The sequence below is a fragment of the Dipteris shenzhenensis genome, chromosome 3, assembly GCF_047967505.1.
Source record: "Dipteris shenzhenensis isolate YYH24624 ecotype China chromosome 3, Dip_SZ_1.0, whole genome shotgun sequence".
Lineage (NCBI taxonomy): Eukaryota > Viridiplantae > Streptophyta > Polypodiopsida > Gleicheniales > Dipteridaceae > Dipteris > Dipteris shenzhenensis.
Window position 1 is genome coordinate 44473255 of NC_141598.1, and position 24192 is coordinate 44497446.

Sequence of the window (24192 nt, forward strand, 5' to 3'; positions counted from 1 at the left end):
TCAAAAACAATGTTATGAGAGTGGAGACCTTACTCCCTAAGTGATTGCCCATGAAATGAACTATATGAGTAACAGCCCAATGACTTCCATGCCAAATGCAAAGTCAAGAAGTTGAATCCTTGACAACACCTACCAGCTAAAATAATAGATTATCAAGCAATTTAATGCTACCATTGCTTTCCTCAATCAAGAACGGGTTAAAAGACCCCTGGACCTTGCCCCTCTCTGAAGCATAAAGCTAAGAAGGCTGCCCAAAAAGAATTCATTGAGTGTCTTCCTTACACAAGACAAAAACTGAAAGCTCAAATGCCACGGAGTTCATTAAGGACTTTGTAGATCATCGGACACCTTGAACAAAGATGATGTGAAAAACTAGTGCTAGTTTTCACATAGTAGGTCCCCTCAAAAATTTGTTGTAAATCAGAATCATGGCGGTTTCTTTACGTATGACCACAAAGAAACACCCGTGCCATAGCAGCACAAACTTTCCTCCTTTTATGGAGACTTTATTTGTGAGAAATGTAGTAAAAACAATTGATCTGCTGGGCAGCATCACATATGATTCATAAGTAAGCATTCATTCTTCTAAATAGATTATCATCTCCCAATCAATTAGAATTGTACTACGTGAAACCACCAATTTACTCTTCTGCAGCTGAGACAATACATGTATCCTTCATCTCTTGTTTGCATCTATAACCCAGATTTTTTAATCCTTGCCAGACGACCAGGCATGATGCTGTCCTATAAAACTATTGCCGCGTCCGTGGCTTCAGCACAGCATGCAAGGACTTCATTTCGAGCTGTATTTGCAGGAAGGGGATAAAAAATGAGACTTTGGGAGCATTATAGCTTATTACTCTTCTCATCATGGATAGTAGTTAAAGGCTTTCGATGGCAGGAAAGACACCAAGAATTTGCTTCATCCCTGCACTGAGATGTCTTCTCTGACATATTGTGCTTTGCTTCAGGTCTTTAGGTGTGTTCAATGGGCAAGTATGCCTCTTTCATCGTACACAGTGACCCAAATAGCAACCACCATGCTGACCCAAGGAATTACAACGGTGCATGATAGCATGCCTGTTTGACTGTCTGACTCATAATCTCAAGCATAGCAAATCAATTACATAATACTGCAAGGTAGCATTATATGACAGATGAATGCTGGAATAACAGAAGTATGAACATCGTGAAGCATCTCTTTTCAAGAACCAGATCACGTATATTTACAAAGATTATCAATGTTTACCTTGTGCAAAAAAAGAACAAGATTTGGTAGTATAATGATTTAAAAAGCACTTGCACTTACAACCATGCTGCCAGCATTGAAAATCATGACTTAAGGAACTTCCGCACCAGTTGAAAGTCATTGAAGGAGTCAACCTGCATTCCAGACTTCCCGAAGCAACTGAAAGCGACGGTTTGTGCCAGCATCTTTGGAAGACTCTTGCCACTTCCCATTGGTATAACCACCGTCCTTGTGACCAGCAACCAATCCATTCTGGCCACCTGATATCAATCGTGCCGTGTTTTCCAAAAGCCATGGAATCGGAGATTCCAGTTCATCAATCTCATCATCACTTGTATGGCCTTTCCTCAGCACAGATGAATTACTCCTGCCAAACCGAGACTGACTAGTTGGGTCTCCTATCCAATGTCTAACCAAGCTGGACTGAGGGGGGGAATACATAACAGATGGTGCAGTTGCAATTCGCTGTGAACTACCACTGTAATCTGTATCTCCCTGTATCTGGTTCTCTGCAGAAATCTGAAACATCTCCGCAAATAGAAAACATCAGACGGAGAACACTGGATGGAACCAACAAAACCTTTCTCACAATTAACTTGTTTGTTGACAGATTTCTTCAGAAAGAGGTTTAATAGAATTGCACTTAGCATCTCTATCCCTACAGTCTTCTAAATCATCATGGGATTCTTCCCTTCCAAAGTTCCTCAAACAAATAAAGAAACTTGCCTCTGAATTTATGGCCTCGAGCAGTTCAGGTGTGACAGGCTCTGAAGAGAAATCATCTGGCTGGAAACTTAGGAGAATCCTTCCTATGAAAGGCAAGCTCAAAGTTGGACAAACCTGTTCAGTAGCCATGTCAAGTAGAATATCAAATAAGCATTAACCAACCCTCTCTCTCTCTCTAACCGGTCCTCTCTCTCTCTCTCTCTCCCCAACCCCCAAACAAAATGCAGATGCCATCGAGGCTTAGTTAAGAGAAAAACATAAAATCAAGTTGGGGAAAAAAATGAGTCAATATAACAGCATATTAAACAGGATCTAAAAACAGGCTTTTGCAAAATGCACCCCCCTCCCTGTACAATGTTCAACTAACAAAATAACATGATAACAAGCTATATATGTGCTGAAACCCATCATCTGACGTGTGAGATAGGGCAACAGGACAAAATCCCTGGGGAACAATGGATATGCAAGAGTGCAAACGATGGGTTGTAGAGACACAGCAACAGACCATACAATTGATGATTGTGTTGATGGGTGAATCTTTTCAGAGGATTGACGATTGCAACCTATTGAGAGGATCGACTATTCCTGCTGGAGGAGCAGATGTGCATGAGAGCAGATCCAAGCAGTGATTATAAAAGTGAGTGTGTCGTTTGTGATATGTACAGTTGCAGCCAAGAGTATTTGGGTGAAAGATTGCATTGTCAAACCTCTATAAAGATCGACGATCACGTTGACAAGCAAACCCCTTGAGAAGATTGTCACTTGCAATCTGTAATTAGGTCCGATATTGTGCTGATAGCAAATTATAAGTGTCGACGATGAATTCCAATTGCAATTGTGCCCCACCTGAACTGATTGTAAATTGGCAAATAGCGTGAGCTTTGAACTCACAAGTCATAATCGACATGGTCGAGAATCTTTCCAGTATCTTCAGGATACAAGGATAGGATTGAGAGTCAACCACGTGAACAAAGATACTCATATCAGAAATAGATATAGAGTGAATTTTGAGGACCCAAGTTGTGACCTTGACTGAGTTTTCACCCCTTACCTCTCTCTGTAAAGGCTGGTATTTGAGAATTATACAGGTCAAGGCAGCACTATTATTATTCTTTATGGAGAAGAGAAGAGCATGTTGGATGTTCTCGAATCTAGCTGAACAGCTTCATAGATCCGATATGGATCTAATGTATGTCAGGTAACATCATCACAAGTGATCCAAAGAGAGAGTCTGTACTAGTATAGGACACGACCGCGGATGCATCATAATTTCAGAGAGTTAAAATTATGAACCTATACCAATGGACCCATGATAATTGATGGTATAGATGTCTCGTGTGGATGACTTGTTGGCTTGGGGGTTGGTATGGGACGCATGATCTAGCCTTGACGCTAACAAGCTCCCGTGCTGGTATAGATCTCAGGCTCGACGGTGGCTAGACAAACTCAGAAATGGTTTCGATCTCAGAGCATGGGCATTCAGATGGACCGTCTCCCCCCCTTTAGTATAGTTTGGACTCCCCATCCCTCCAGATCCCACGGGATGAGATAAACCGTATCATACGATTGGATTTACTTCAGCTATATACACCACGGACTTTTGGGGGGGGAGGGGGGGACCAAGAGTTCCCTACCAAGATCCAATTTTATTGGGATCACTTCTTGATGGTATCAAATGATGGCCTCATCATCACGCCCCAGTATCTGGAGGACAGGTGAGTTACCCATGCATTGAGCATTGCCATAGGACAGGTGCGAGTCTCGTCACACCAGTTGCCGATCGAGGCAGGGAGGGCCATGGGCACACCTAGAGAGTAGCGGATTTGTAGGTTATGCATGCTAATAGTAGTGGAGACAAAGGAGCACTTTCTATGCATTTGCCTAGCTTTTTATGAGATCTGAGGACACTACCACTACTTCTACCAGGAGGGGTGCGGATTTGGGCCACTCTCCTGACTGATCCACTTCCCTGATCAGGTGTGTGTTGGTCTCTTTCTGATGGAGATGTGGCAGCTCAGGGAGACTTTGCTACACCAGAGGAGGAGACAACACCACGTGACACTGATTGAGCACAGAGACACGTCACTGATTTTATGGCTTTGAGTTAGCTCCAGGACACATTGGAGTAGAGGATGAGGAGACAACAGACATGAGGGCAGCTTGGATCTGTGGGTAGAGACAACACACAGCATAGGATAGGGAGACACAGAGAGGAGAACCAGAGCATGCACGATAAAGGTTCAGCTCATCGCTGCTTTACTCAAAGGAGACCGACCAAACTGAGGTGTCACCCTTGATGCTGCCCATCGGATATAGAGGTCCTGAGACCACGACCCCCACCACATTAGGAGACAGCTCGACAGCTACACATACGTGACATCTTCACTTCTTATCGGAGAGATACCACGACTCCTGGATATGTCCTCAAAGATTTCGCACTGCCTACTGGAGTCTCCTGAGAGCTTTGAGAGTGTGCATTTGACTTTTTGAGATTATTGGTTTAGCTTAGCACTCAGCAAGGGCCTTAGTGAGCCCTTTGCTTTAGCCCGTGGCGGCTTGTATGAGCTATTCTGTTGATTGTACTGTCTCATAGGTCCATGAGCCCAAAGACGTTAATATAACTTTCTTTCTTTCTTTCTCTGACTCTCTCTCTCTCTCTCTCTCTCTCTCTCTCTCACACACACACACACACACACACACACATGCGAGCGCACATTCCTGCCTACTCTATACTAGGAAGAGGCTTGATAAGGATGCCTCCTTAAACAACCACCGACCTTCCTTAAAGCAAGAGATAGCAATAAATTTTTTGGCACAAATGGACAGGAAATCTTAAAGCGCGGTAAGAACAGTTGCACCATGGAGATGAGCTGTGACTAGCAAACCATCTAGGAAGGAAAAGAAGTCTGTTCATATGACCTTTGTCCTTTCTCTCACACCCCTACTGTAGGCAACTTCTCCACCATCTGTGGATATTTGTCTATTTTCATTTCTCTACTTACAGCATAAGCACCAATATTGCACAGGGTACTACCCCTGCTGAATCTTTTCCATTTTAAGATCCCATGTATCTGTCTCCGAGCACAATAAGAAAAGCGCCTTCTCTCCTACAGAATTTATTAGCATGTTTTCCAGCCGAATCACTTCAACACAAAAAATTTATTGCAGTTCCAAAAGACATGGAAATTAAGAGATGCTCTTAAGAGGGTCTGCTACAGAATCAGACATGGGAATTAAGAGATGATTTAAAAAAAGGTCTGCTTCAGGACAGCAAAACCAGTACATATAACATAATAACAAGCTCTACACTGTTGAGACAGAGGGGGGACAGGAGCACAAAGAGAAATGCAATCTTTGAGGGGCTGCGGAAGGGGGGGCAGGGGGGTTGCATGTGTGCCATGCAATGGGACAAGTTTGGGGGATTTCAGAATGCCGCTTGAAACATCTAAAAAGAATGTGGTTGTGTACTAAGAAGGAATGGCAAAAGACATAAAAGGAAAATAACAATGTTATCAACCAACACTCGCTTGATTTTGAGACGAAGAAAGATACCTCTTTTCTCAAAGATGTTTCCATGAGCATTTCTTTCGGAACCATCAACAAATCTGCAGTTGCTTTTAAGAAAGGAAACAAAATCCAACTTTTCTCATCCTCCTCTGGGATATTGCCAATCATTATGTTATCGGCATCTTTGCTCAATAAATCTATAAGCCATGCAGATAGGGTAGCAACCTGAAACATTGCAAAAAAGGGTGGAATACATAACAAAGTACAATTAATGAACAACAGTATAAGTTGGAAACTTCAAGATATAGATAAGAAGTCCCTTGAAGGCATACCGCATTTTTCAGCTGTGCCCCTACTCCAAAGCTCAAACTGCTAGTTGGGATAGGCAAAACCCGAGCATCACTTATTGGATCAGAAATAGGATCAGTAGGTGCTTCATCGTCGTATCCACGGAGTATGGCATTGAACATAGCTACATCCAATCTAATTACACATTCTTCTAAAACCTGTCTCATGAGAAACTAAAAATTCGTGTCAAAACCAATGCGAAATTTCAATCGCATTCCCAAACCCAACAACAAAAAAAGTGCGCATTGTTGACTTTACAAAAGTCTATTGATACTGCTTCAAATTGTTCATTCCTATCATAAGCCTAATCAAGTCATCACTGTCTGTAGATATGACAAAGATCAGGATATGTTAACGTGAATACTGGGACATTTATTATGGTCCAGCAAAAACAAGTGAAATTCCTGCTCCAGAGATGGAGGCAGTGTCAACTAACATCCAAGGCCAACAATAAATCTGCTGAAATCAAACCAGCTTCAAAATTGCCCTCAACATATATAGTGCAGTTACTATACAATTATAGTGGCAGGGAAGACAGTATCTCTAGCAAGCACTTGGATGGAGACTCGCTCCAACACACCTGCAAGGGAGTAAGGGAAAGCCAGGCTCGTCATACGGGCAAGCTCGAGCTCCAACTCAGAGCAGGAGGTGGAGAAGCAGCACCACAGGAGCAGGGACACCAATCTAGATGATTGGGCAGAACAGGAACACCACTTTTCATATGACATGTCATCAAACCACATGGAACTATACCAAAATCTGAAAACAAAATCACTTTTAACAGCTCTAAATGTTCCATAGATCAGAGAGCTTTAACAGCTCTAAATATTCCATTCCAGCTTTAAGCTTTTAAAAGCACACAAAAATCCATAGAAAAGTGAAATGTACATTGATAAGGCCATAGAGGTGCAGGGGCCATAATACTATAAATCGTAGAGCATTTAAATGTGAAAAATACAATAAAAGCAGGCCATGCCTCAGACCTGCAGCCTTGGGCCTAAAGCCCTCAATACAAAATAGAAAAAATTGACTAGACAGTCAAGTACATGATATATAGAAAAAAAAAGAGAATTGTGCAATCAGCCCTAAAGGCTTGAAGGCGGCATAGTAACAGAGGCCTTCCCCTCCTCCTCTTGAGCCTCATCATCATGGTCCTGCACCTCATCATCATCTCATGCTCAGAAGCATTTTCTATTACATCACTATAATCATCCTCGTCAGGTCAAAATCCAATATATGGTCAAGAAAGCACTCCGCCGTAAACTTGTTAAGCAAATGGATGTTTGCATTAACAAATACAGATGCGATGTTTCCGAAATTGCTCCACAAGCCCTCAAGCTGCGAAGAGGTAACACCTTGGTTGAGTATGCAAATGATCAAACTCTGCAACAATGAAGCATTTGCTCCATAGTCCTCCCACCAACGAATGGAGGAAATCTTAAACCTGTCAATCTGTGCATCCTCCAAACCAAACAACCCTTTCTTTGCCTGTAGTATGACATCTCCTCCTGCAATTTCCTTCTATCATTCATTGAGAGAAGTCGTCTCAATACTATCCCCCATCCTTGCACCACCTCTTTATCGTTTCTTACTCTTGCCATTGATATTCTAGTTCCAAAAGAAAGGCTGCAACCTCAGAAGGTAAATGATGTCTGCCCACTAAGAGATTATAATTTCCCTCAAGTCCTCCTTCGCCCCTTTGGAAAAGGATGTCATGCTTGCTTGCCCATCATGTCTGCCTTCCACCATCCTTTTTTTTTGCATTTCACAGAGTATAATCATGCTTTGATGCCCAAAACATCCATGCCACAACTTGCCAAAGTTGGTGTCAACAATTCCCTTCAGCAATTGCAACCACTAATGGTGTCAGAGGTTATGAATCAATGCCCGACATGTGAGCCCCCATATGAAAGCATGACACCTTAGGCTTAGATAGGGGTCTGATGCATGAGCCACCGTGGCCTTGCATATAGCCCTATGGTAGGGAATCCACACTGGACTGCCACATGGAGGCACACCATTGTACCATGGATTGGCTGCCATATGGGCAGCACATAGGCTCCCATGTGGACAGCAAATCTGGCTGTCACATGGGCAGATCTGAAGGCATGTGTTGGGTGCCAAGTGGGCAAAATATTGGCTGCCATTTAGGCAGCATACCCGGCTTTCATGAGTGCATCATATGAGCTTGCCATATGGACAGTTTAGTAGCCAAGCCACATGGTCTCGAAGGCATGAGGGAAGAGGTCTTTAAAGGGCTCTTAGGCCAGGGAGAAAGACCTGGCCAAGGGAAGACATTACCACCAAGGGATCGGGTGATATGGAGGCCAGGTCAGCAGTAGGGCAAGGGTTCAGCATATATCTACATGATTGGGTGAATGAACGCTAGGTCAGCGGGCAGGCAAGGGGTTTGCCTGCCCATTATTAGTGTTGGGGACAGCAGAGATGCTTTAAATAGGGATAAGTTGCTCACAGCAAAAGTCACCTTATTGGTCAAGGACCCTATTGCAATGTGGCTTGTAATCCAATAGGTCAATCTGGTTACCTTGTTCAGGTAACAAACGAGCTTGAACCAAAAGAAGAGTTAGAATTTTGTGCTCATAAACATACTCTTCTAGAGTATGTGTATTGCTTTAATCAAAAATGGCCAAAATGTCTTGTAAAGAAAATAACTACGTACAGTTTTGGTGGTTCTGAATAAATTGTTAACCCCATAGTTTTGGAGGAAAGGAATTTTGCAAAGTAGCTAATGGACGAGAAGAAAGAAAGAAAGAAAGAAAGAAAGTTTATCAAAGTCTTTGAAAGACCGAAGGGTCTATGAGACTAGAAAAACCACATACAATGAGAAAACCTGAATGGGTGGGGCCACTAAGCAGGATCAACACCCGAGTTGAAACTAATATCGAAAAACCCATGGAATAAAAGAGAGTTTGAGGGGGGGGGGGGGGGGGGGGGGGGGGGGGACTTCCTCCCTTCATCGCCCTCCCCGCAAGTTGGACAGCAGAGAGTGGGAATGTGCATGATTTTCATGACCATGTATGTTGGTAGCTGCTGCAGAGGCTGATTATGAGACGGGAGTTAAAACGGCGTTCAGAAGATTCTTGGATGCTTCAAGAGCATATGTTCTCGGAGACAGATTGGTCCTGCACAGAGAGACTTCAGGTTGTACTTCCCACTTAGATGATCCGCAGTAAGCCATTGGTCAGAATCAGATCATACTTGCAGAGTTTGGGGCCACCCTCTACAGCTTGATGCAATCTTCCGGGTGGTCACTTATCTCCATAGGGTCAGGGACTTCGATACCACAACAGCTTGACAACGCAGACTGCATGGCTAACCCTGACTTAATCTATGGCATTCGAGGCGGAGGGGGATCAGAGGAGTGGCTATGCTCAAACACGCAAATGGTTCACAGGACTACGGCTACAGATAGACAAATTCAATATAGCCTTGAGGCTGCTTGCCTGTTAGGAGTGAACCAGGTCATCGCAGCTCTACATATTTAGGTCTTGGTTAGCACCTACTGAGCTTTCGGTGAAACTCAGCTTCTATAGAGATCATTGCTTATAGATCTTAGAAGAGGGGTTCATCGTACCACTGGGGGCTACACCCCAAATTCATCTCCCTCGTGCATTGAGGATCTCGATGGGTCAGTTTCGAGTATCTTCACACATGCTACAGGTTGAGACAAGATGAGCAGAGGACATCCTATGCGAGAGACGGATTTGCACTTTATATGATATGCAGGAGACCAAGATAGAGGATCACTATGCTTTCATATGGCCGGTATACTATGAGATCTGTAAATGGCATCACTATCTTTTCAGTACCGTTTTTGGCCCAAGTTTCAAGCAGAGCAAATCGCTAGTAGAGGAGCCCATTCTAGAGACAGCTCAAAAACTATCTCCTTGGCGTGGACTAGGTGATTTCAACAATATAGAGTTTGACAAGGACAAGCAAGGAGGTGCTTCCTTCCTAGTCATGTTAGTGGGCAGAGCAAGGCACTTGGGAGCAATTTATTTTCACCCTTTGAGGGTGTGACACATGGCCAGAGCCAGCTATACCTAACTACCAACCAGCCTCTCCTTCTCCTTCGATCAGCGATGACAAGATGGTCTCCTCTCCTTCAGCCAGCCACGCCAAGATGGTCTCCTTAAGAGACTCCACACCTATGTATTTGGACCTACACAAAGGGGGGTTCGCATACATCCTAGCAGGTACAATGATAGCCATCACTCCCCTGTTGTACTATATTTGGAGCGTACTCATATGTATTAACCATCCAAGGGGAATATGGCTCTTACTCCCTCAGTATGTCTACGAATGACAAATCTTTTTTGAGGGCGTTCTCTCTATAATGGACAGCTTGCATGCGTCTCAAAGCCTCTGCCTACATCCTTGTATTGAGTTTCTATCGGCACTCCAGAGGTGAAGGGCAGACTCGACGAAGGCTAGCACTACAGGAGAAGGCTAATAAAAAAGTACTCCAAAATCTCTTCATTCAAGCTACAACTGCTTGTGAAGTCTAAACAATTTCATTCTAGTCTCTCCCAAACGAGCATCTAAATCTAGCGGTGGCAAGCCCAAGAAGGACGGCTCTGAGAACGAAGAAGACACTGCAGAAAGCAAGCAAAAGGGGATGGAGAAGAAGAAGTGCTTCTATTTTGATACACCAGGCCATTTTGCGAAGAATTGTGGAAAGAAAAAGGCGGATCAGCAGAACAAGAATGAATCAGGGGATTCCGACAAAGCCAATGTGGTAGTCAATGAAGCATTATTCTAAGTGACATCTTCATGTGTCACTGATGTAAGATACAGACCCAAAAGTTACAGTGAGGATGTCTGATGTTGAGATGAGGGCAGATGAGCTGTCAGAAACCTTTGTGAAGGTGAAGGAAAGCATTGAGTCCTCGGACTCTTCCAGGTGCTTGGCTGATAGTATTGATGTAAGGGAGGATTCCAAGGAACGGCCTAGGCTTTCAAGGATAAATGGATGCTGTAGTTCAAAAGGGGGCATTACAGGAAGACACACGGCAGGTGAATGAGCCTCCATGAGATGCATGATTTGTAATCACATAGGCAGGCCGACATTCTAGTATGTACTTTATGTCATTGATTTGAGACTTTATAGCATGCTATGGGAAGAATCTGATCTTCATGTGTCTCAGGAAATGCAAAATTGGAAGGAAGGAATGTGCCTTCTTGGAAGGCAAAAGGGGAAGTATGGGTGCTTCTTCAAATTTCGGAAGCAAATTGCTGGAAGGTGATTATGGACAAGGTGTACTAAAGCCAAAGGAGTACTTGCTTGAGAGCTCAGTGGGAACTTTTGGTCCAGGTTATCTTGAGATATTCTTGGGACATTGTTTTCAAGATGGTTGTTCAGTTGCGGACCTTGCCAAAAGGAGGACAGGTTGAAACAGACCTTGAGAGCATGGTACCTGGAAGACCCCAGGCTGTTCACTCATTATGAGGGGCACAACTGGAAGATGGTGGCACTGGATTGCTCGAGTACGGAACTGCCATGCAGCTGTTTGGGAGTCTGCCCCAACAGTACGGAGCAGGGGAACTTGTGGTACGGGCCAAAGGCAGGAGCAGGTCCCGGAACAGAAGACGCCCAGGTGGCGGCCTGTTTGGAGAAGATCAGGGCAAGAAAAGGGCCCTGGATCAGGTCGGCCAGGAAGAGACAGGTACAGCAGGAAAAGGGGCTGCAATGGGCAGTCCCCTTGCCCTTATATAGGACCCAACCAAGGCTGGTTGGGTGGAAAACCAGGTCGGCTAGCCAGAAGACCCAAGTCAGGTCCCCACACTCCCATGCAAGGGGCTGGTGGGTCGGTTTATACAGACCAAGGGCGGTATTATACAGGGCTGGGTCGGCTATATCCCATACTGCGTCGGCCTATTTTGGGGAGCTTCCAGCCCAGGATCCCTTAGAGTTCATTTCTCATCCACTGCAGCAACATCCAGGAGAAGTTTGGAGCAGCAGAGAAGCAAGGATCTGGGCCTACATCCAGGAGGTCCAGTGGGAGCTGAATTGCTGCAGACATAGCTCAGGAAGGGGATCTAGAAGTGCCAGACGTAGTAGGACAGCATCCTTTTGGTAAGGACAGAGGGCCATGCTTGGTGGGACTCTATACACTCCTTTTGTATTGTGTCCATTGGACGGAAATATATTTTGTTGGCTCTATATCTCTCTTGGAGCATTGTATATTTACTGGCTGTTGAGCACACTAAAAAAAGAAGTTTTGGATTCCACCCCCAACACCACTCTGTGACTGCTTCAAGGACAATGCTGTGACTTCTAAGTTACTGCTATAAACAAGTCACTTCTTAAAGTATCCAATTGCTTTAACGTTAACACAATACAGTGACCTACAATTCACTGCCTTAAGTCTAATGCATCGACTCACTACTTTAAGGCCACAATTGCATGGTGACCAAAATTGATTGTAGCCATTTGCTGTTAGATTGACCAACACATGCACTTGAGGTCTGGTAGAGTGCTAGGATGTGAAGCATAGCTGGAGGATAGTGCTTCCAATAACATTATACCTAGCCTAGCAACTACCTTATTGTGAATTTCTTTTGGTATCTCGACCTTAAGTATAGACTTAGTGCATGGTCCCATACACACAAGCACCGCAGGCTCGAAGGCAATGAGCTTCAATGCAAAAGCAAGTGAAAACCCAAATTGTAGGGCCTCCGTGGCTCCTAACTCTTGCTAAGTAAGAACCAAATCTCCTACACCATCAACCACAATATCACGGCTTAGGGAATCACTCTCCAACTTTAATGCAACACCTACATGGCCAACAACCTTTTATAGTCCACCCTAAGTGCCACCTAACTATGGCACTAGGCCCACCCCACCGGCAACCCCTCCTGCACTACAAAAAATACTCATTCCTGGGCTATTCTATGATCTATCTATCTTCCGCTGCGTGTACCTCTGTTATGATTATTTCTAACACTAGGAGCCTGCTATTACCACCTCAAGCTGCTTATGGAGCTAGCCCTTGGCCCAAACGGACTGATTGGGCTCTCTTAAGATACTGGCCAGGGTATCGATGGGGAGAAGGTCACTAGTCAGGATATGCTTGAGGGCCCCCCTTGATTTGATGGCACCCAAAGCCCTTGTTGGAGGATAGTGTCTAGGAGACAATTTCTAGCATTACAGCTTGGCACATTTGGGTAGTCCACTGTGGCCTGGTTTGGGAGGCAGCAGACCCTCCTGGCAACCACCCACGTCAGTATTTTGGCATGATATCATCTACACTCTACACACCATATGGAAGCAAGCACAGAGGACTCAAGGACGACCACCAAAAGGCGTGAGCGGTTCTGCAAGGCTTAGTCTTTATATCCATTGGTTGTATACCCCTCCCCCTGGCTGTTGGCGCCCACTCTAGGGTACTCTAGGCAGTGAGCTGCGACCCTGAGAGGTGGGCCGCATGACAGCTAGCATTTTTTCATTTCACCCCTCACAAATTGCTGAATTTGTATTTTATCAAAGCTTCTAAAAGACGGTTCGGGGGGAAGCCAATGTTGAACTTTTGAAGGTTTCTTTCTACCCTATCATTTGGGCTGACAGTTTCCATCTTATTATTTTTTATTGATCTTTTAAGAGTTACATACAGTACAGCTACTTATCATGAAAGCCAATCCAAGAAAGTACCCATAAGACTTCAAAAGTCCTTATTCTATCATAAGATGCACTTTTAGACGAAGTCAAGAAGTAGCTAGAGAATGACGAGCTCCCAGTGTTTGCCACACAAATAGACCCACAAAGATGCATGGTGTGCTATTACAAGTTAACTGAGCTGATAAACTCAACTATTCCCCTGTAAACCACTACCTAATCGGCTTATACAGAGAAAAAGAAAAGAAAGAAAGAAGGATTTATTAACATCTACAGAATCCTAAAAGGCCTATGAGACCCAACAACTGAATACATCACGCTGATACACCCCCCACAGAGAATGAGCCCAAAACAGATTTTCAAAATACTATGGACGTAGAAAGATAGGCCCGAGAATGATTGAATTTTCAAACACTTAGCTCAAGGAAAGCTATTGACACTTGAAATAGAAAAATAAAATGATACATTCAAAAAAGAAAATGCTTTAAATTCCTAGTGGCTCAAGTTAGTCAATAGCTCATATGATTTATATTCATTAATGCATTCGAGCGTGCTTCACATTCCTAGTCAGCCTAAGGCTCATTACTAGCTAACTCCAGCCAAATGGAGACCTAGTACTTCAGCTAGTTTTATTATGGCTCTCAAACTGGTATTCATTATCCAGCTTACTTATTTCAACCTAGTTGCTAAAGTACATTCACCTTGTGATGACTACTAGAAAAAATAAGAGGAATTTATTTGTTGTATTGAAGTCATCTTGCCATCTTTTTCTTATTTAGAAAATTTGTAATAGAGCTCGACAATGCCTTCTCCTTCTGTCATGCTGTTTCAAAGGAGCTTGGAGCCAGGGTTCCTGTAGAGATGTCATGCGGTGACTTGTAAAATTTGAAATTCTGCGCTAAGCTAGTTGCTGTAGTTTCACATCATATTTCTATTTCTTAGTTGTGTATTTTACCTTTTATTCGGTTTGATTTCGCAAGTGGACTAAACCAAAAAGTGTCTGACATGGTATGACTAATGTTAGAATTGTGCGACCAATGCAGCATGTGCATGATCAGACTTGTCTCAGAGCTTCGTTTTTTACCTTTATAAATCATGTTTGATAGGAAAAACTCTGACATGCAGACCCACGAATATTGAAGCTAAAAATCCAACAGGCAATATATCATTGGTTTCGAAAAAATTTGAATTACGGCCATGTACCTGATCTAGGAGATACGAATTTGCACAGTCAGGTCTCTATCATCAAGTTTAATCTGCATGTGAATCCCAACCGACCAATGTCCCACATCATAACCATCTTGAAATCAACCTTCTCAAATTCTACAAATGTTTCCCTTTGTTATGGTGTAGTCTTAAGCTACCCCCTAGATAAAAATGATAAAGATATTTATTTTCCAATGTGAATATAGATGCTTGGTAGAACACTGAGATTCCTGAAGTTATCATGTATCAATGGCTGATTGATATATAAATCTGGATGAATCCAGGAACATGCCCCAACTCATCCTCTAAAGACACAACAAATAGTGCAGTTTCAATCTCATGATAGTCACGCACAGGGTTGAAGACCATAAACTCCATCATGCATAGCAGGGACTAGCCACTATGAGATCCCCCCTGACATCATCAGCGTCCCACAGTGGGTGTAGACCATAGTATAAACATATGACCTCACACATACAAATCCACACACTATACATACTTGAGCATCTATTTTACAAAGGCCTTCGAACTGAGTTTCTGTCAGCACTGCAAAGGTGATTGATTGTAGTAGGACAATTGGCTTACAACTAAAGGCTGATATTACGTCCCCCTATATAATACACAAACATAGAGATTGGAAAGTATTAATGAAAGAAAGACATATGCAGCTTTTGTATAAAGTAAAGCATTGCTGTATGGCATTCAAAGTATAGAATAATGATGATAACAAGTATGACAACAACGAATATATTTGAAAAAAGGTAACTTGAAAACTGTGCAAAAATAATCAGCAGAATATTAAGACACTTTATTTTAACAATTTCTACCATTACTTGGACAACACGAAGAAAAGAGCTGAGTTATAAATCAATTTACCATTCTATTGAGCAAAGGTAGGCACCCGCACTCAACACCCAACGCTCGAACAGGACATAATCTTTCATAAGCATCTAAAAAAGCCTTCTTCCATATCTCCATTGAAATGTTTCCTTGCCTGTCATCCCCGAGTTCTGAGCTAGCCAATCCCTTTCCATTTTTCCTTCCATGGAGACTACTATTTCCACCAACTCCCTCACTTTGAGCAAATTTTGACAATATGGCATCTACAGGCTGCTGCATTTGTGGTGTCAATACCTGCAAAACACCATTAAAAATAGCTGGGTGCTAACCCTTGGTAAAAAAACAGAGTAGTATTGCATTTTCACATTGAACAAGTGGCTTACTGCCCTGAGCAATCACATTTAGCAGCAAGTGATGAATTTCAACTGATAGTATTCAATACATGTGACTAGAATATATTCAACCTTACAAATTAATTTCAACTGATAGTATCTGATTTGAATGGCAATAGAGATTACCCCACTGAGCCACCCAACAAAAAAATAACTAACCAAAAAAAAATTACACAGAATCTCTTTACATAATAAAGTACAACACAAGAATTTTGGTATACCCAATACTAGTGGAGATATTCAAAATCGTTTCAGTTGGTTTTCTTCCATAAAATTGCAACCCAAGAATCTTTGTACAATGATAGAAGCTCATCAAGGCCATATCCACTAATAGCAGAAACATCAATTGAATAATAAGTCATCCAAATTTCTTGCATTGTGATTGCAGCCTAGCCTAAACATTTTGTTTATTTAAATTGGTCAACTTCTCTATGCAGTATTAAAGCACAGCCCACGATTTTTCTTTTCTAATCCGTTCATTCAAACAAATGCTACCGAGGCATCCAGGGCTATTCCCAACTGCTAGGATGGGAGCGATTATCCAATCTGGACTGGTGGCGAGAGTGCTCTGAATTGTAGAAGGTGTCAAGACCAAGCCCGTGGACCAGAAGGATGCGGCATTCAAAGCCATGAAGATCATAGATCCAATGGAGGTGAAAGATTAGTGCTCTAGGATGCTGAGGTACGATTGATGATCATTGTGATGACTTCAGATTTAGTTCTTCCATGCATTCAATTGGCACCACTTGTGAGGCCTAGAAGATATTGAAGGATTCGTATGTGACCAACACTGCAACATTCCAGAATCAGTTATTCATGTTGGCACTAGGTGAGGGAGTGGTCTAGGTGAAAGTTCTCAGGGACCAACTTGCGGTAGTTGGCTGCTGAAAGGTTGATAACAATCAATTAGTCATGCCATTCATCAGCAAGGATTGCAAAAAGGTCAAAACCTCTTCATCTTTGAGGAGGTTTGTCCTCCGTTGCTCCAAAAGAAAGCTAGGTTGAAGTTGCACGTTTAAGGTGGCGAGGACGAAAAGGGATATATTGCTTCTATTAAGAAGAATAAAGCAAACCTGGCAAGAGTAAACAAAACAAAAGCGATTTTTTGGGGGACGAGAACTCTTTAGACAATAGGAGTGAGAAAAAGAGAAAATCCTACTATTGTCATTGACTTGAAGAACTTTTGCAAGATTGCAAGAAGAAGGCAGTAGAAAGAAAGAAAGAAAGAAAGAAAGTTTATTAAAGTCTTCGAAAGACCGATGGGTCTATGAGATTGTGAAAAATCTGATACAATGAGCTGTGGTAGTGGAGCTACTAAACGAGCATCCACACCAATGCATAATGCAAAAAAATGCAAAATGGCAGCAGTACTAATTCCTAAGTACATCATATCTCGACTATATATATCAATCTCAGCATCATCGTCGACATCATCATAACCATCATCATCATCATCATCATCAGCAGCAGCAATAGGACATCAGGATGGATGAGGCTGTGGAAGTGGAGGCATGAAATCAACAATAGAGCGATGTCGCCCCCCCCCAAGGGTGCAGTTCTTATACGTCTCCTGGTCGTAGCTCTACGTCTAACCAAGGCCACTGTGACCCCCGTCAGTCGGGCTCCGACCCTAAACAAGGAGGGGATGTCCCCAAGTATGATCTATGAGACAACCCTCTGTCTGAGCTATTGGGTCATAGGCTCCGTGTCATGTGGAGGTCTCACCTCATGGGGGTCTATGTGATCTAGCTGAAAGAACTCCGTGATAGAGCTCTGAGAGGTATCAATCAAGGAAGTAGTCTACTCCTGTCTCCGTGTTCGGAGTATCCTATCGCGGTGTCTGAGCACCTCATGAATGAAACCAGCCAAACATCGTTGGTCTGGGTAAACCCCATAGCTATCTTTGAAGAGACAGTAGAAACGCCCTCGGATCTCATAGTAAACAGGACACCTGAAGATGAAATGCTCCTCTGTCTCAACCTCCTGCATGTCACACAGTGTGCATATGCACCTCTCCTTGGGTAACCGCTCTGCTCTTCCGCTCTCAATATGAAGTCTGTGTGAAGAGACCCGGAACTGCCCAAGAGAGATCCTCAGCAAGTGGGGTAGGTGAATCTGCGTGTATCCTGGTGGATCAATGAAACCCTCCACTGTGATATGTAAGAGGTGATCTCTGTAGAAGCCCAACTTCACTGGAAGATCACTCCGGCCCAACCAAGTCCGGAATGTGTGTAGCTGTAGTAGATCCTCACGGATAACCTGGTTGACCTCGTGTGATAGGAGGGGAGAGAAAGGAGCATCCATGCTGTGCTGGAAAGGAGGTAATCTGTCCATGTGGAGCCCTAGTCCAAGAAGGAAGAGTCGGAATCAAAGACAGCTGATCTATTGAAAGAAGAATTGTTATTGGTGGTTACACCCAGTAGCCTCGAGATAAGAGTCGTTGATCCAATATGATTTAACCATGTCCAACATAGAATAGTTGTCAAGGATCCAGAGCCATTTGTGAAGGCGATAGACAGCACATGTTGCTCGAATTGAGGATCTAGAAGACCAGTTTCTGATGGAATGTGAGGCAATTGAACACGCTGGTAAATGCCTAGAGATGTAAAAGGAGGCTATCCTGATTAGTATTTCAGGGAGGTACATAACTTGCTTCAAAAGTGACTGACCAGGGCATGTTTCCCCTTAAATCATAATGTTGAGGTCACAATGTTCATTCAGGTGGAGGATGTAACACCTTTCGAACATAAGCGGATTTCCAAGAGTGATCGTGGTTGTGTCAATTGGTATCACATGTGCATGGATCGTATCTAACGTGTGCTTAGGCACATAGGACTAGCTTTGATAGCCTAGGGAGTCTAGGGTCTAGGCATGCGATTGGGTAATGGACGAGTTAGGGTTCCAGCTATTTTTAGCAGCATTGGGCTCGAGCCTATATAAGGAGCCTTGGCTCTTCCTTGCTGGTCTAGATCCTGGACCCTGTTGCGGACACGCGTCTGCTTTCTAGCGTAGCCCATCCCGGAGGGTGAATTTGCTGTAGGTGAAGGCGATTTCTTCCGAGTGCGTGCAAATTTCATTTTTGTTGTCCCTTGGCTAGTGACTGCTGAATCTCGTCACCCAAATAGGGATGTAGTAATATCTATGTGTGGGAGGACGTGTCTTGGCTAAGTTTTTGGGATTGGCGCCGGATAGGAAGGGAGGTAGTCAATTTCATTGGAGAGGAAAGGGGCCAGATTGAGGGAAGATTGGCATGTGATTTCAGAGGGTGTCTGGAAGACGAACTTTAGGGTTGGAGATGTGTTTTGGTTGGGAGAAGAGGCTCAAGGTGGAGCTTTCTGATTGGAAAGCCCAAAGGTGCTCTAGGATGTAGGCGCCTACCTTGAGAGAGGAGGAGATTTCCATCAGGCTGAGTGTTGGCAAAAAGAAACCCTGCTTTTTGGTCAGAGTAACACCCAAGGCAAGCTCACCACCCAACCACGATGCTCACGAGTCCAAGACCCGTAGAATCCGAACATCCCCTTGAGCCACAGGCTGGGCTGCTGGCACGAACATCTACATCCATCCAGTCCACAACCATCCTAGCGTCCCATACCACCAAGAGACGCCCATAGGGCCTCAGGACTACACTAGGGGATCCCGGCTACGCTAGAAAGCGGGTGTGCGTCTGCAACACGATCCAGGATCTAGACCAGCAGGAAGGAAGAGCATAGCTTGCTGATTTGCATCCCTGAAAACTGAACCCCTAGGCTCCTTATATAGGCTCGAGCTCAGCACTGCTAAAAAAAGCTGGAACCTAACTCGTCCATTGCCCTTGCAACTGAACCTGAGAATCACCTGCCTAGCCCCTCGCCTCCCCAAGCTATCAAAGCTAGTACGATCCATGCACATGACATCAAGGCTGGTTTTTCATGCAAGGTCGATGTTCTATGTACATGGAGTTTGAGCTGGATCTTTGATCTGATAGGTCTGTTTTCCAATGTATCATGCCTCCACCGTTATGGATCCATTGTTGAGGCTTGCCTAGTGGATCATGCAAAGGCATTTGGCTCATATGCAAAAGGGTCAGGTTGGCTTCAACGACACCATCTGCTGCCTATGGCTGTCGTAAAGGAAACCCAAAATTGGGAACAAAAAGTGTACCAAGAAAGCCAATGACTTTGTGTCCAGTTCTCTTTGCTTAAAGAATAAGGTCCTTCAAGCCTCCCAAGAGGCATGCATCTGGTCAACCATGACTACAAAGGAGAAAGTAGAGGGGAGAGTACGCACACCCACAGACAAGGATCCTTTATGTCCATATGATTTCAACTATATGTTTGTACTGTTTAAGAAAGACATCTGAAAATGCTGTGACTTGAATTTGGATTACATTTGAAAATGAGGGTTAATGCTTCCCAAAGTGGGATACAGAATCAACAGGGTGGCTTACCTTGGCTTGAAGTTGACGTGGATAAATTAACTTTAGTAGAAGGTCCTTATCACAACATACCTTTCTGTGAAAAAAGGTGTGGAATGGAGAAACAATTACAGGCTTCTCAATGTAATTCAGTTGAAGTTATGAAGAATAAGTTCCGGTTCACAAACCTGCCACCATACCGATTCAACCACTTTAGCATATATCCATGCCTCCACCCTTTCCAAAGCTGCAGTGAAAGTGTTTGGCTCCCTCCAGTCCTCAGAAAATGCTGCAGGAGAGTGGACCGGTTGGAGACCATGAAGCTTTGTATCACTCTGAACTGCCACAAAATGTCCTGCTTCCAATTGCTTCTCTCTGCTTGTGGCTCCTGGCACGGATCTGTGAGAAGGTGTCTCTAGTCCAGGTGATGATGGCAAAACATCAAATGCCATTGAGATTGTTTCCCGCAATACAACTGTGTTAGACCACCAGAAGGTTAACCTGCATTGGGTTGATAACAGTTACCAGAAAACTCACAGGATCTTTTCTTTTATTAGCAAATAGTACTCTCTAAAAATCACCTGGCTACAGCTTAAGCATAAAGATCCAACACCCATCGCCATTGATGTTTTAAAAAATGTGCAATCTAGCAAAAAGTGGATAAAGACCTTGGAACATCATGCCCACAAGCCCTGGCGACTAAAACAAGTCCTGAAACTGTGTTTCTGGCGCAGCTTGCTCTCCTCTCTTGACCCCAGTGCTTACAAGCATGAATGTAAATCCTTGCAAGCCTGCGGGCAGGGGAGTGAACTTTCAAGGATGAACTCCCATGTTCTGCTGTAATCGAATATAAGGCAGCCTCAACAGCAGCAACATCTATTAGTTCCCCTTTCAACTTCTCAGCTTGCAGTTCTAATTGCTGGACTTTTGTTTCTGCAGCAGCAGCCTTGGCTTCAGCAAGGGCAAGTTTCTTCTTGGCTTCCTCTCCCGCTTTCTTGTCAAGCTTCTCACGATTCTGATCAGGGCTCCTAGAGACCCTCGCTTTGGCTTCTTCAGGGGCACTATCTTCCTTCGGTGCAACTTTTGACTTTGTCTCAACAGTAGTTCTCCTCTGATACCTATCCTCGGTTAATTTTCCCCCTTCAAGTCTGAGTTTCTCCGAAACTTTTTCCTTTTCAGGATCCCTTGCTAGAACTAATTTTTGCTCCACTGGACTAGCATTAGCTTTCACGGCGAAGTTTGATGCAGTCAAATCTGCCTTGGTGGTATCCCCAATGTTCTGTAATCCCACTTTGGTGCCCTGTCTCTCAGATGTTTCTCTAGGCTTTAAACCGTCCTTGTCAAGAATAGAATTGACCATTGCTGCGTCAGTCGGAATCGTTCCCGTACTAGCATTGCTGCTGTTTGTAGTAGCATTGCTGTTGTTTGTAGTAGCATTGCTGCTTTTTTCATCACGAGCAACGAAAGTATTTGAGGACGTGCTTTCAGATTCACGTTTTTCATCATTCTTTTTGGGTTTCTCAACCAAAACATCATTTCTGATGGCACCGCCAGCAGAATCGAATTGTTTGACTGTTGTACTCCCGACCTCGGACATTTGTTCTTGTCCGATCACAATCTGCGACTCTTCTTTCTGCAATTCATGGATCGCTTCCGTACCTTTCGCAGCTTGACTATTGCCGACGGAATCTGAGCCACCAATCGACACGGATGCGAGAGAAGAAGAAAAGCTGGCAACGACAGGACTTTTTGCAGCTACGTTGGGTGATCGGGAGCCAAGAACGGCAGGGGTGAAAAAACCATCGTCCACAGGACTTGAAGGTTCCGAAGACAAATCGTAGGACGAAACCGCAAACGAGCTCGTATCCCGCGACAGGAAGGATCGCTTTGCAGCGTATGCAGCCGCAGCTGCGGCTGCGGCTGCCTTTACGGGTGAGGCTTGTAGAGAGGATATCGCAGGCTTCGGTATCCTTACGTTGGACGGGTCATTCTGTTCCTGCGGCAAATGGCGTTGCATTATTCATCGGAGAACCTGATGAAACCAAAGGACGTACAAAATTTTGGTCTAGGTTTCGCCACGCGAGAACTACGAACAGCTTGCGATCGCATTTTGGACTACTCACCTCGTGTGAATTGGTTAAACTCTGATTGTTCCTGATATCCGAACGACCTGCAATGCTCACATTGTCCTGGGATGTAGCCGAGCCGTGGGAGATCTCATCGTCCGTAAAGGATGCTATCTCATCTTCTTCGTCGCTCAACAATGCCGCCACCAACGATTGCTGCGTCTCCTCGTCCAATGGCGGAGCGGATGATGCGTCCGACGTTCTGCTGGAAGCCGAATTAGTTGAAGATACTGATGCATTCAAGCGTTGTTCCGAAGCAACCGCGCCCGAGCTGGAATTCGTGTCGTCTTGATGCCGTCCTATTGTAAGGTACAAATGCGAACTGCCGCCTTTGGTAGAGACCTTTCTCGAGAAGCTTAGCGGAATGGCGATCGTCTTTGTCCCGACGAACGAGACATATGCTGCCAAATCCAAAGACCCCTGAGCTAGAGGTTGCCCCTTCAGATTGTTCGTCTCCAGCAGACTGAAGAAGAGAGGTTTCTCCGAATCCACTGTCGATTTCTTCGTCCTTGAAGGATCGCGACTAAAAGCTGCAGGAATGCGAATCGATTCATTGAAAACTATCCTCGCGCCATCAGCGGCCGTACCGAGCTTGGGAGAGACGCTCCTGGAGCTGCCGAGCAGCTTATCGGCGCGGCTCCATCGGAGGATGACGGAGGAGCCCGCGCGGGGGGGCTGGAATCCGTACCAGGGCTTGATTTCATGGAGGCGGAGGTCGAATTCGACGACGTGAGGGGAAGAAGAGGAGACGCGACCCTTTTTGGAACGCGATCCGAGGCCGAGAACCATAGCGAAGGGGAAGAAAGGATCAGGGAGGAGCAAGGGGCATGGCTATGGAGATGGAGAGACGAAGGGGAGGAGGAGAAGCAATAAGGATCAAGGAAGAAGAAGGTCTAGCTATGGCGAAGGACCTGCTCAATTCTGGCTATGGCGATCGAGCAATTTAGGGCCAAAACAAAGAAAATGTACAAAAGATGAAGATGAAGATCAAACTGATGAAAAGATGAAGAAGAAAAAAGAAGAGGCTCTCGCCTCTAAATTTAGCGGCCAAACTCGTTTTTCCGTCCAGCCACGTTCTTGTATTTGGTGATTACCTTTAACTTTGGGCCCCTCCTCCATATCTAGTAGCCTTTTGCGTATCCCGTTTCAAACGACGACTTCGCTTTGGTTATGCTTCACTTAACCCACCAGTGGCTTAGACTTACCTTCCTTACAATTTCCTCCCCCCTTCATCCTAGATGCTGCGCTAATCGGTTGCTCTGCAAGAGTGCCCTGATGCATTTCTCTTTCTCTGATGCTTGTTGGAGCTCGCCGAGCTCATTCCAATGTACTCCTTCCCCCTTTCACTAGGGTGATGTCCTCTTGCTATACTTTTTTTTTTCTTCCACAAAACAAGCCGGCTTGTATTAAAAAGGGGCTCGTCAATATACAAAAGGTTGGCTTACTACCAGGGCAACCTGCCCGTAGCCTACGCTGTCAAAGCAACAAACAAAGACCTGCAAATACTCAAGGACTGAAAACAAACTGGATATCAACAAGGAATCCTTTCTCACCAATAAGTGGAACCAGATCTGTGACATTAAGGTGGCTTTTTTACTATGGAAATTATGCATGGCTAGCTGCCAATTTTGGTTATGCCCTCTGGCTTCAATTGGAAGCTGGTTATATATCAAGGCAAGTGTCTGTTTGGGGGTTTGATTTTGAGGCGTACGATCCCTTTTGGGGCTAGGGCTGAGGGTCCTCCTCCTATACTTAGCTTAGGCTGGGCT

The 24192-nt window shown here is 44.3% G+C and overlaps 1 protein-coding gene across 2 annotated transcripts; it reads right to left on the reverse strand.

Moving 5' to 3' along the window:
• Positions 1-215: 215 nt before the first annotated feature.
• On the reverse strand, positions 216-23391 carry LOC147903863 (uncharacterized). 2 transcript variants are annotated; one of them, XM_087401740.1, is made up of 8 exons: positions 22421-23391; positions 20966-22287; positions 20486-20798; positions 15549-15806; positions 5815-5988; positions 5528-5707; positions 1976-2089; positions 216-1768 (listed from the first exon to the last, which is right to left on the reverse strand). In XM_087401740.1, the coding sequence occupies exons 1-8, from the start codon at positions 23210-23212 to the stop codon at positions 1379-1381; spliced, it is 3543 nt and encodes a 1180-aa protein (XP_087257866.1). In that variant the 5' UTR covers positions 23213-23391; the 3' UTR covers positions 216-1378. The 2 variants fall into 2 exon arrangements, with proteins under 2 accessions (XP_087257866.1, XP_087257857.1); XM_087401731.1 differs by having other exon boundaries at positions 217-1768; positions 20966-22293.
• Positions 23392-24192: the final 801 nt, after the last annotated feature.

Excerpts from the sequence above, each read along its gene's own strand:
- LOC147903863 (XM_087401731.1), bottom strand. The coding sequence starts at position 23,212 with ATGGTTCTCGGCCTCGGATCGCGTTCCAAAAAGGGTCGCGTCTCCTCT. Across the intron at positions 5,708-5,814 it reads GGGCACAGCTGAAAAATGCG|GTTGCTACCCTATCTGCATG; the intron begins GTATGCCTTCAA and ends GCAATGTTTCAG. Across the intron at positions 2,090-5,527 it reads AAACATCTTTGAGAAAAGAG|GTTTGTCCAACTTTGAGCTT; the intron begins GTATCTTTCTTC and ends GCTACTGAACAG.